This window comes from Gymnoscopelus braueri (genome assembly GCF_963280865.1).
Source record: "Gymnoscopelus braueri genome assembly, chromosome: 16".
Classification (NCBI taxonomy): Eukaryota; Metazoa; Chordata; class Actinopteri; order Myctophiformes; family Myctophidae; genus Gymnoscopelus; species Gymnoscopelus braueri.
The window spans coordinates 15,753,212-15,765,809 of NC_137616.1; the positions used below are offsets into that span (position 1 = coordinate 15,753,212).

The 12,598-nt window shown below is 40.9% G+C and overlaps 1 protein-coding gene across 1 annotated transcript in view; it reads left to right on the plus strand.

The window, feature by feature from the left end:
- Positions 1-12,598, plus strand: part of rngtt (RNA guanylyltransferase and 5'-phosphatase) — a 104,579-nt gene that overhangs the window by 22,893 nt on the left and 69,088 nt on the right. Inside the window, exon 9 of the mRNA XM_080453328.1 lies at positions 8,907-9,042. Within this exon, the coding sequence (XP_080309454.1) occupies positions 8,907-9,042 (136 nt within the window). The remainder of the gene's footprint in view (positions 1-8,906; positions 9,043-12,598) is intronic.

Consider the following 12,598-nt stretch of genomic DNA (forward strand, 5'->3'; position numbering starts at 1 on the left):
AGGTAGAGTTTTTGGGTTATGTTGTTACCTTGCCATGATGTTACTCCGACAATATTATTGTCGAGATGATTTAGTAGAAATTGATATTCCAATAATAGTCTCCTCGTTGACTTACAGTACATGGTGGCACGTAAATAAATGCTAAGGAAAATTAAGTCTGACCAGAAGCAAGGATAAATCCTATCCCCACTGGCGCTTAAAAATGAATGACTGCAGGGTATCAAAAGCAGAGGCGAGGATTTCCCTCCCATTCCCCCAGCAAATCAAACCCTATCTAATTCAGAATCTAATTATGCTTAGTTAATTAGATAATTTGCATATTTGCATAAATGAGCAGAAATAAGTAGTAAAGGTCACCCACCCAACTTGTGTTTTGGTGGTTTTCTGCTAAGTGAATGAATATTTTATGTTTAAGGATGTTTATAGTGTTCAACTCATGACTTTTCAGAAAAGTCTGCAGCCACTGCCGGCGCTTTTGAGCATTTTTACTAATCTTTCAAGACCCACAGAATATTTTGTGCTATGACTAAAATGACACCAAATATCTCAAAAGAAAGAGGAGCATCTCTACTTTCCCCAGGAAAGTAGAGACTTCATCACTGAAGTGACTGCGAACAGAGAGGTCAAAGTCAGGGGTGGTCCCATGCAGGGAGGATTCAGTACACTCAAAGCAGAAGATGCCTTCATCAAAACCAGTCATCTGATGGCCAAAGTGAGGACAGCACTGAAATAGAAATTCAGCATATTAACAAGTTCAAAAGACAAAGAAACTACCCAAGGTGCTAAAAAAGAACATGAAAAAACAGTAGAGGCCCTGGTGGACCAGATGTACAAGTACATGGATCCGTTCGCAGCAGGTGTGGCAAGGCACTTCAAGACTGGCCAAGCAGTAAATGAAGATGTTGTGAAAGGCTTGTTGCAATCAACAGAGACAGGAGAGACTCTGCTGTTGAAGTTCATAGAGGAGAGGCTGAAAAGAAAAGAGTAAGATAGTGTTAGTTTCTTCAAACATATACAGACTCCAAAGATAAAAACCAAAGAAAGCACCAAGAGTTATTAATACTAGACCATACCCGGTGAAGTGCGCAGGCGAAAGTAGTTGTAAACGTGGGGTTATTGCGCGTCCTGTCGCACCGGCCCCCCATCCCCACCGCGCGTCCCGTCGCCAGTCCCCCCTCGCCCCCCTGCCCACACACAGATCCGTAAGAATGTTTTCTGTGTACATGCGCGTAAATGAAAGTGTTTTTTAAAACGCTAATAAACAGCTGAGATTTGATGAAATTGAGAAACAGACTTCGCAGTTGCGTTCATATCGTAATGGTCAATGGCTGTGTGCAAATTCAGATCAATTGCTCCAGCCAGTGAGGAGAAACGGGCACACCGTTTTGCTGACACGACGGCCACAGAGGTTTGTGAAATTATAGGAGGATACTGAAAGAGGAAAAGCAGGCATTCGGCAGTCTAGTAGGCAAATCTACCAGTGCAAGAGATGCTCACTCGCATCCTTTGACCTCTGTACCATTAGCCCTTTCCACAGAAGATAAGGACCTGAGGCAAGGATCAAAAGCAACAGAACCATATGATCACAGACGCTGAGGCAGAGGGTGAACAAGCCCCCATCAGAGCAGAGGGGATAATTGATGGCATGGCTGCTGTTCAGTCTGTTTCCCCAAAGAAGACATGGAGTGAATATGCAGATAGTCTACTTCGATGTTGCGTGCCCACAAAGACGTTGCAGCAAAACTAGTGAAAGTCATGGATACCTATCGGGAACACAGAATCAAAGACTTGACTCAAAAGAGAAGGGGCCAAGCAGGAAGGAAAATTGTGATCACAGAAAAGGGTCAATCTATGCGACAGGGCAATGATTGGAATGCCTTTCTAAATAGTGGTGAAAACAAGACAGAACTGATTAACTTTCTTGCTAATTACTACAAGAGTGACTCAGTCAGATCAAGGTTTGACATCCCACTAGTATTTACAGAAACCGACAATGCTTGGTTGATCACATCTGAAGTTGTCCTTCTCTTAGAGCAATGCAACCATCATGAAGCAGATACAAGAGTTGTTCGGCATGCATCATTATCAGACACACCTGTTGTGAGCATTGTTGCTGCAGATCCTGATATATTTATTTTGATTGTGGATGCCTTTTGCAAAGTTGATCCTGCTGAGAAATGTTTCATAAATTAGACAAAGAGATATGTGGACATTGGTGCTGTGTCTGAAGCATATGGGAAGGAAGTATGTGATGTCTTGCAGGCTCATCATAGTGTTACGGGATGTGACACAACCTCGTATCCCTACAAAGTTGGAAAGGTTAAATCTTTCAAGAAAATGGTGGCAGTGAAGAAGTCTACCCTGCTTACTTCAGTGGGAATTGTTCTCATTACAACACCTTGAGAACATGCTCATCTTCATGCGGACAGTAATGTACCCAGGAAAAGAGGAAGACTACCGTGGAAACGCGAATCAGAATGTATGAGCGACAGAGGGTAAAGTCAAGTTTGGGTCTTCTTCCTGACAAATATAGCTCACAAGAACATCTGAAGAGATCTAACTTACAAGCATACATCTGGAAACGGTGTCTTCAGCAAGATATTGTTTTTCCCGCACCAGAGAACAATGGCTGGCAACAGACAGATGACGGTCTTGTTGTCCCAGTTTGGTGTTTCCTAAACTGTTCACAGTTTCAACCAAGCCTGAGCAGAAAATCTCCCAAGAAATCAAAGTGTGGTGAGGAAGCTGGTGATGAGCTCAGAAAGTCAAGGAAGTAAACAAAAGATTCAACCAGCAAAAAAGAGGCACTGACAGAAAAAGAAAAATACTACATCCTCTGATGATGCAACACCAGACACCCTCTTCCTCATCAGAGAGTGGCAGTGATTTTGTTCTCAGCAGTGATCCAGATACATCAGACAGACAGGGTTTATATTCAGAATACTTTAAAGTCAGTTGATCTCATGTATGCCTGACTGTAGCTCTGAATCATAGCCTAGAGTGGAGTTCCTCTCCCCTTAAGACTATGGTACCGATGAGCCAATGGACCCGCACCACAGGCTACATAACCTGTCGTCAGGAGTAAAAATAAGAAATACACTTTCGCTACTCACCAAAACAAAGACGGTTTTATTGAGTTGAAAGCCAACTCTACTAAGTGGGAACACTCTGAGCCCCCCCCCCCCCCCCCTCATGTCTAAAATATACCTCTTGGCCAAAATGTAAAATAATCCACCGGACGGAGACACTACTTCTTTGTTACTTTAATCTTAGGCAGCGCCATCACGGCACCGACTCACTACTGCCACAGAGGACCGCATTACACCTTGAGATAACGTCTCATTGGGTGTTATTTGGCTCTGCAACGCTAGAGTCGCTGTTCCATAAAAACATCTCTGAACCAGGAAGTGTCTCTCCGTTTGGTGGATCATTTAACATTTTGGCCAAAAAGTGTATTTTAGACGTGAGGGGGGGGGGGCTCAGAGTGTAGAGTTGGCTTTCAACTCCATAAAACCGCCTTTGTTTTGGTGAGTAGCGAAAGTGTATTTCTTATTTTTACTACTGACTACAGGTTATGTAGCCTGTGGTGCGGGTCCATTGGCTCATCGGTACCATAGCCTTAAGGGGAGAGGAACTCCACTCTAGGCCATGGGTTCCCAAACTTTTCAGCCCGCAACCCCAAAATAATGCGGAAATTGACTCGCGACCCCACCTAAACCTGGAGGTCATTTATGCACATAAACTTGCACGTTCGGTGTGCATTTGTAATGTATTAAAATGGTAAAATGTAGTATTTGTAATCATTTTTTTCTGTTGAATTTAAAATATATATATATATTTTTTTTTATGACCCAAAATAAATTCGCGACCCCACCGTCAGTCTCCCGCGACCCCAACTTTGGGAACCCCTGCTCTAGGCTATGATTCAGAGCTAGCCTGACTGTAACCTTTACTTACAAAACATTGCATGAATGTGATTGCTTTAAGTCTGAATGTGCATTTTGTTACATATGCATAATATATACCGATTAACCACAATAAACATGCTAGAATCTTACACTGCAAAATGTGTTTCCCTTAAATACACGGGTCAAGCATCTAAGCTAGCACACAGTGAATATTAGCTCACAAAGAAATGGGTACCATCTTTAGTTTCTTTTGTTTAGCTTTTCAATTAAACAAATACATATGCAAATTAGTTAATAAAATGATGCACATGCAAGTTAATATTGCACAAAGTATTGCACAGAATACCATATTTAGGCCAAAAACATCCATATCTACTTTGCTATGTTGTTCATCTAAAGAATAATTCATACATTAACAATACATTTAAAGAATTACCTCGTTTGCATAATTGGTCTCCTAATCTCACCTAAAAACCTAATTTCACATAAATATATATATTTGATCAAATGTGAATATTTTGTGCCCTAAAGATATTACTCTGTCAACCTACTGCCACATTATCCATACATGTATTTATTAAATAATTATTTCAGCTAATGTGTCCAATATGCAAATGATCTCATTAACTATGCGCAATAAAAAAAATGACCCAAGCAGAATTTGATTCTACGTCAAATCACATAAGGAACAACTAAGAAAAGTTTCTTAGTTTGTTATAGCTTTTGCCCTGGAGTCAGGGCTAGCACACTGTATTTCTTTTCGGTCATCACTGGGACCGATTGTTTTCTGCTGAAGAAGGGTCAAGCTCAACGCTGTCTATTGATCTTTCAAACTGAAGAGGGTGTGGACGGCTAATATTACTGTTAGTGCTGCTCTGCATGGCTGGACAACTATCTCACTCTAATGACAATTAGATTACATGTCTGTTTCCATAAAAAAATATAAAAGCTGTTCATTACATTGCTGTCTGAGTGCATGTGAATTGTGCAACGTTACTACTACAGGGGGATTGCAGTCGGGCTACTCATTGATGCCTGGAAGATAAGTTCAGAAGAATCACAAGTGTTTTATCAGAGATGGGTGAATGTGTTACTCTCAAATAACAATACATTAATAATAGAATTACAACTTTATTTGTGTTTGTCTTTGAGGGTGTGTGTAGGGCCAATGTTGTCTATTCAAAACTGACTAAATAGGAGTTGGGGAGACTGGCATACATTGTTAATTCCCCTGTAAAATCCACAGTGATGAACCAAGAAGCTGGGGCACATACCACAGAGATCCACCCTATTGACAAAACCTTTTGCAATATTTCAATAATATGCAACTTGATATCAGGGGCTTGGGTGGTGCACAGGACTTTTAAATATCCTGTTCATGAAGCCAGCAGAAAATATGATTTTATACTGGAAACGATATGAAAAAAAAATAAAAAAAAAAAATCATGACGCATCAGTAGATGCCTGGTTTGTGCATCAACTGCTTCCCCAGTTTGATACTGGGTGAAGACCTCTGATGCATGTCTCAGCCCCCCCCCCCACCTCTCTGTAAGTGCCTTCCAAATTTACCTCTGAAATGTAGCAAAAATGCCTAAAAAGCAATGCTGAACTGGTGATCAATACATCAAGTGAAATGCTTAACCTTCAACTATATAGAAAGCCTGCTTAAGAGTCAAGTCCTTATCCTTATCCTATCCTTATCCTTAAATATTTCCATCTCCAGGCTGTCTGTTGTCAGATGGTGAAGTATTCTCCCCCTAACCCATTCCTGGCAGGCTTCCAGGGCTCTGCATCCATACCACCTGGCATCGAAGGCAAATTAATTGCATCTAATCTATTCCATATGTGTTAATGGTGTTGCTGTGTCACAGCAGGTATGACAAGACAAATGCATAGCTTTTGTCAGTGGGAACGCCATTCATCTCTTACCCATCTCTGTCTGCAGACTTACTTTCCTAAAGAGTTGTACATCCCTACCACCTCGTGTGTGTTATTTTGTAGCCAGTGTGACATGAAAGATTTGTGCCCATTATTTGCACTGCATGAATTCCCTAATTTAAAGTGGCGGGATAATTTTCCTCCATTTTGAGGCGCACTGATTAGGATACTTGACCTTTTAGAGACGGAACAGAAACATCCTCCTTTGCCAACTTGGTATTTTGAGAGAGTATTTGCCAGCCCTCTCTGCATAATTTGGCTCAACATCAGAGGTGAGCACAGAGGACCGCAGATTGTTTGTGATCATGGAGCCTTTGGAAATATTCACGTGAGGAGTGTGGCATTTAGATCACACACTCCTTTTCAGTAGACAGTGACAATTAAAGAATACAACGGTGTCTAATTCTTCTAGGTTGTTGACCTATCCTTTTCCGCTTATCTTTAGGGACCTTACTTTTTTTCTTTGTTTGATTTTCCCCCCTCACTCCCTTGTGAAATTGCTTAGGGTTTTTGCCTGCCAACACAGATTTCAGTTAACCAAACGGTAAGCATTTGGTGGGATGGCTCCACACACTGGTTCTGTCAGTTATTTCTTTGTTCATCCTGTCACCGGTTGCACTGTTGCTAAGCTAACAGCTTGTAATTTAAAATGGACTGGAGCTCTTTAGCTTACTGTTGTCTGGAAGTGTGATTTCCTTTGGAATATATATAAATTATATGTGTATATATATATATGCATATATATATATGCATATATATATATGCATATATGCATGCATGCATACATACATACATACATATTCATAAGTTGCATGTAAATTAGTTTATATAAGATAATTGTCTGATTATATATTACATTTGTTTCAAATAATCCAATTTGCAGCCTGAATAGCAGTGTAATCACTGAACAAGAATAACATTGGCTTATTGATGCAGTATTTGAATTGCTATGCCACCCAGAGTCAGATCAAAAAAGAATCGCTGTGTGCAGAAGAAAATCAAAGTCCTTTGTCATGGATAGACTTTTTTTTTCTTTTTTACAATAACTATCAAACACAATTTTGCTTTAGACCATATTGGAATATACAGTCAAGTTAAATATGGTATGCAGATATAATATTGGTCTAATATTTTCCTAATGACAATTGTTCAGCCCTGATGGTTTCATTTGGGTTGTAATTTAAATCAGATTTTCAACAATTCAGTTTCTCTATTCCAGTTGCCGTGTTTATATGAGGTTAGTTAATTTCCAATTTGAGTTGATTAGTTTAATGGCATTTGATGCTGTCACAGTAAATCTGAATACAATTTCACTGCTGCCTAATTCCTGATGGAGTGAAAGGAAAAAAAACGCACACGCACACGCACACACACACACACAAATGGACTCTCAGCACATCTCAGAGTTTGGATTTCATCAGCTGATTACATGTTCTGTTATTCAATGAGGTTTGAATGTTTCCAGTCTCTTATTCCCACTGTGAGTGATGGTGTAGTGGAGCAGTAATTCAATGGAGGTGTGTGGGGGTACAGTTTGATTCTTAGTTCCCCACCAGCTCCTTCACCGAGCCATCAAGCATAATAAAGAAAAAGTGTGGTCATATTCACCTAATGGCTATTGAAAGCTATTTCATAATGGCAGGTAATTACAGTCAGCTAAATGCTTAGGATATACTTTAGCTGATGAATTGCTAACTCTTACATACATTTTCGCTGATAAATCGGCCATTTCTGAGCACCGTTATTGTTTGGAGTTTGGCGTTTGGAGTTATTTTCTGGTTCTTCCATCTCCCAAATTTTAAGCTCCAACCTTATCTTTTTTAAGTAAATTAATCTGCCAAAAACCAGCACCCAGTGGTTTATATAATATATACACACATACCCCCCCCCCCCAGCTGTAGTGCTGGCGTATTTCATAGTCCTAAATCACCTGCAAATGCCTGCAAAGGATTAGTTGGGCAATCTTCCTAGCCATGGACACACATCACTGTGCCCCTGGTGAACGTGTGTTATTTGAAGATATAATAATCTAACGATGAAGTTACTTCTGCATTACTGCAGACCAGTCTCTACAATCGCACTGCAAGACAATGAAAAAAACTTGATGATAGGAACACAAATTAGTAGTGAAAAAGTTTACAACTCGGAATAATTCACACTAAGTCACTCTTAATTTATATGGCTGTGAGTTATTCAGTCTGTATCTGAAGCCTATTAATTATTCCGAAAGAGACTTGTGGAGTTAGGAACTGTGGTATTAACACTGTCTGTATGAGAGACACTGCTGACTCTGCATACATACATCTCCTTCCACATTAGCTGTATATTATAAATGCTGTATGCGCGCCAAACAAGAAAATAATACCCAACATCCATGAATAAATCATTTTAGTTTGTTTGTTAATAATTGCACTTCCAGTCCAGCTAATTTACCATAAAGATGCACCAGAATGGCATCATAGATTAAGAGAGAGAAGAAAAATCCTCTTTGTTGCCTCTAAGTTTGACAGTAATGTGGGATCAATAAGCAACAACAAGCGGTGGAAAACACTGGCCTAGTTCTTCTCCCAGCTGAACAGGCGCTCTGACCAACCTGTAGGACTCGCTAATATAGCGACATAGATCGCCCTCAATGCCTTTATTAAACCTTTATTTTTCCGGGTAGTTTCGCTGAACACAAATGCTCTTTTTCAGCAATGCTTTACTTCACACTCACACAGTTAACCATATTCACACCTGGGAGTTGAGTTGCCCAGTACAATCACAGTTTATTTTCCTCTGTTTGCTGCTGAACAGCTCCACTGGAGCATTTGGATAAGTGCCTGGCTCAGCGATGGGTATTGATGGGTGACCGTTGCTCATTTGATTCTTTGCACTTTTGTAAGACTCTTGGAAATGCCTAAAATGTAATTGTAAATTGCTCTTCTTTTCAGTAAACACAGCATCTGTTTGACAATCAGACATTTGCGTGCCAAGTGGGAGTTAGCATTAAAACAAATTAATCTGAATATAATGTTGTTGATTCTAACTATCTGTACATAATGTTTCTGTTCTCAACAGGTACATGATGTTGATCCACGGGAAGAATGAAGTGTACATGATTGAAAGAGACAACGCAGTCTTCCATATAGCTAACCTGGAGTTCCCATTTCGCAAAGATCCACGTGTCCACCTAGCCAACACTTTACTGGACGGGGTGAGCTCTCTCATTACTTTTCACGATGTGGCTCTGCAGGTGTGTGTGTGTGTGTGTGTGTGTGTGTGAAACCTTGTCCAACTTTGTAGTCATACACAAGTAAGACGCGCGAACGCGGGAAGCGAACGCAAAAAAAATAAAATAATAATGAAAAGAAATCATCTAAAAAAAAATAACCAATAAAGAAATATATAAAAAATAGAAAAGAATTCTGCGTTAAAAGGAGCATCTTAGAAAAATAGAAATTCCCCCAAAAAAAACTTTGAATGTTTTTGAACAATTCAACAAAGTGTTTGAAGTGCCTGTTTCACCCACTTCCGGGGGGCGGAGCCAAAATCCGAACCCGAAGTATTTGTTCGTAGACCCCCACTTAGGGGGGGTAGAAAAAGTTTCGGAGCGAATCGGGCACTTTTCATTTAACATGGGGTTTCAATGGGGAGTTTTTAGGAGCCTTCTCCGGGGCGTGGCTTCCGGGGGAAGGGGCGGGCTTAAACGCAACCTTGACAGGTGTGTTCAGTTTTCAAAGACCTTTCATTTGATGTATGGTACGTCTATATTGGACATTTACTTGGCTGCACACAGGGCTGAGGATTTGAGCCACACTGCACACAGAGACACAGACAGAGACATGCACACAGAGATACAGAGATACAGAGACACAACCCAGGCAGAGTTACATAGTAAGCTCCACTTGGTCGGAGGCGCGGCTTCGCCGCGCCTCCTTCCGCGTTCGCAATCATAGACGTATGATTTCAATACATGCTCCTTCCGATGTCTCCTTCTGATGTCGGAAAAGATCCGTTTCGGACAGGCTTTCCGAACTAGTTCGGCCAGTCGGGACATCTGGGGGTGCAAGAGCGTCCAAAAAAATCAGGAGTTCTGAATGATGTCAGAATGTAGTTATATCACCTCCCTTTCCACAAAAAAATTCGGACGTTTGAAGGAGCATGTATTGCGTTTTAGACTGGCCAAAGGAGGTCTGAGGTCCACATGGGAGCCACACTGTTTTTAGACCGTTGTCCTTTCTAGTTCTGCTTGCTCAGACATCTCTAATGTGCTGCGACATGCTGCCTTCTGTGTGACCTTCCTAAAAGTCCCACGTGCTCAGTCCTAGCTTTACTGAACTATGATGCCCCCCTCTTACTGACACTGGCCTGCTGCTCCACCATGCTGATGACTGACAGATATTGTCTGTCGCCCCCTTTCATGCCAAACCTCTGGGATGTACTTGAGTCTGTGGCAGACTGGCAGTAGAGCCTGTTGAATAAAGGACTGACAGGAAAAGTGTATGCCTGTGTCCGACAATGCAATACAATAGAATATAATTCATGAGATTGTTATGCCAATTTAACTACTTTCGACCTGGAAACCCTGTTTGTCATTATTGTAAAAATGTTTTCACTAGTTTATTTTTTTAAAGCCATTTCACAGTAAAGGGGCTGCATCCAAAGGAAATGGCTATTTGGGGGTCCTTGGCATGGAAAAGATTGCGAACCCTTGTCCTAGAAAACGCACAATAACAAACTATTCTAGAATCGGATGCTTCTATCTTGTTTTCCCCACTACAATTCAAGATTCAATAATTTATTACCATCAATGAAACAGTGGAATTTGTCTTGGTCTGTGTGCTCGAGGTAGACGAAAACAATGCAATACAAATGCACATCAGCATAAACACATAACAACGCTCTAACAACATAAATAAAACATTCCACTCTGCAGTGCATTTTTGCACTTGGCGTTGAGTAGGCCTATCACAATTATTACATTATTGCCTAATCGTAGTTATTTGAGCTAATCACAATAATATTTTCATAATTCCATTCATCTGTATGAATTCATACATTTTTTCTTTATAAAAAAATAGAAGATAGCAGATCTACAAGCTCAACATGCTGCGATGCAACATGTGAGCTTGTAAATCAGCTATTTTAGAAAAGAATCGAAAGTATACAATTATAATCATCGCCTTTCAGAGTTGACTTTGATTTCAACTCGTGCTATTTGTAGTGTTTTATTGTTTCCGCCAGGCCGTAGGCGTGGCAGACTGTTTTGCACCTTGTCCGGCCGTGTGTGTGTGTGTCCGTCCGTCTGTCTGTGAGCAGCTAATCCCCGGCACCGCTGGGCCGCTCGCAGTGAAACTATGCATGCACACTCCCTGGATGCTAGAGCAGAAACTCTGCCCCGAATCTTTAAGATCGGCCTTTTATAGTGCCACCAGGAGGTCCATTTTTGCAAAACAAATATTTTTTGACCGATCTGCGTAAATCTTTGTATGCGCACCCCCTAGAGGCCAAGGAAAAACCTTTGCTCTGCATTTTTCACGTCTGCCTTTTATAGTGCCACCTTATGTAAAACATTTTTTTAAATATTACTTGTTCAGATTTTTATCAAAATTTCACGCAAATCGGTACACATGATCTCTAGTCATGTGATCAAGACGGATCTGTTTGACTTTTCATATTCCATCCGGATTGGCTAAGATTGACATCTAAAGGCCCTTTTTGAACAAAATGCCTCAAATCATGAATGCCGCGTCCGATTGCGGTGAAACTTATTCGCACTACGTTGAGGAACAAATGCCACCCTTTTGACATTGCCCTATTATAGTGCCACCAGGAGGCCCCAAAAAAAAGGGATACAGCAAATCGGTACACATTATCTCTATAGTCATGTGATCAAGATGGATCTGTCCGATTCTTCATATTCCATCAACATTGCTGGCCCACAATGAGCACTTTTTCTAGTTGCTTTTAATTCTTATCTAATTTTTCTTCGAATAAAGTTCTATTTTTTTCTCTCCCCTCCCCTGGCCCCCCCACACACAAGTAAAGCGTCTATGATTACTTAGAAAAAAGCGATATAAATCCCAGGTATTATTATTATTAAATATAGGGCCCGTCTTGGCCATAGTACATTATTTATGTCATTTCTTTATATATTTAAGTTATGTTATATCCTGTGCAGTTTTTGATTTAATCACAATTATTTGATTGACAATTAATCATCAAGTAAAATTTCAGGATCATGACAGCCCTATTGCTGAGGCTCTCCGGGAGGCGGGAGCACAGTGTGAGTTATCCTCCTCACCCTCCAGTATTGGCACTGGGCTTTTCTTGGCACCCTTAGTGTGGTGTAGGTCACCCAGGTCCCAGTTCTCCACAGCAGCAGGTGCACAAGACATGAGTTGTTATCACACTCTCCTAACAAGAAACACGCGAGGAAAATTGGGTGCCATTATGGCTTGTGTTTATGTCCTCTGGCCTTGATTTGATTTGAGATGTCTGGCCCTGGTTCATGTACAGTTTTCCTAGTGTTGTGCTGGAGATGTGATGAGAGGTGTGTTATCTGTCATCATTATCAAGCTCATTTTTCATCTTCTTCTTCTCCTCCCCCCACTCCACTCGCTTTATGCAAAATAGACAAGGCTTCTCCCTCTCGGGCTAAATGGTCGCTGATATGGTGAAATGTCGTTTTCCTCGCTCAGGCATGCCACATAATGGCACATTAGTGTGCCTTTGAAGGAGCCGTGCAGATGTGTGCTTGTGCTGCCGCA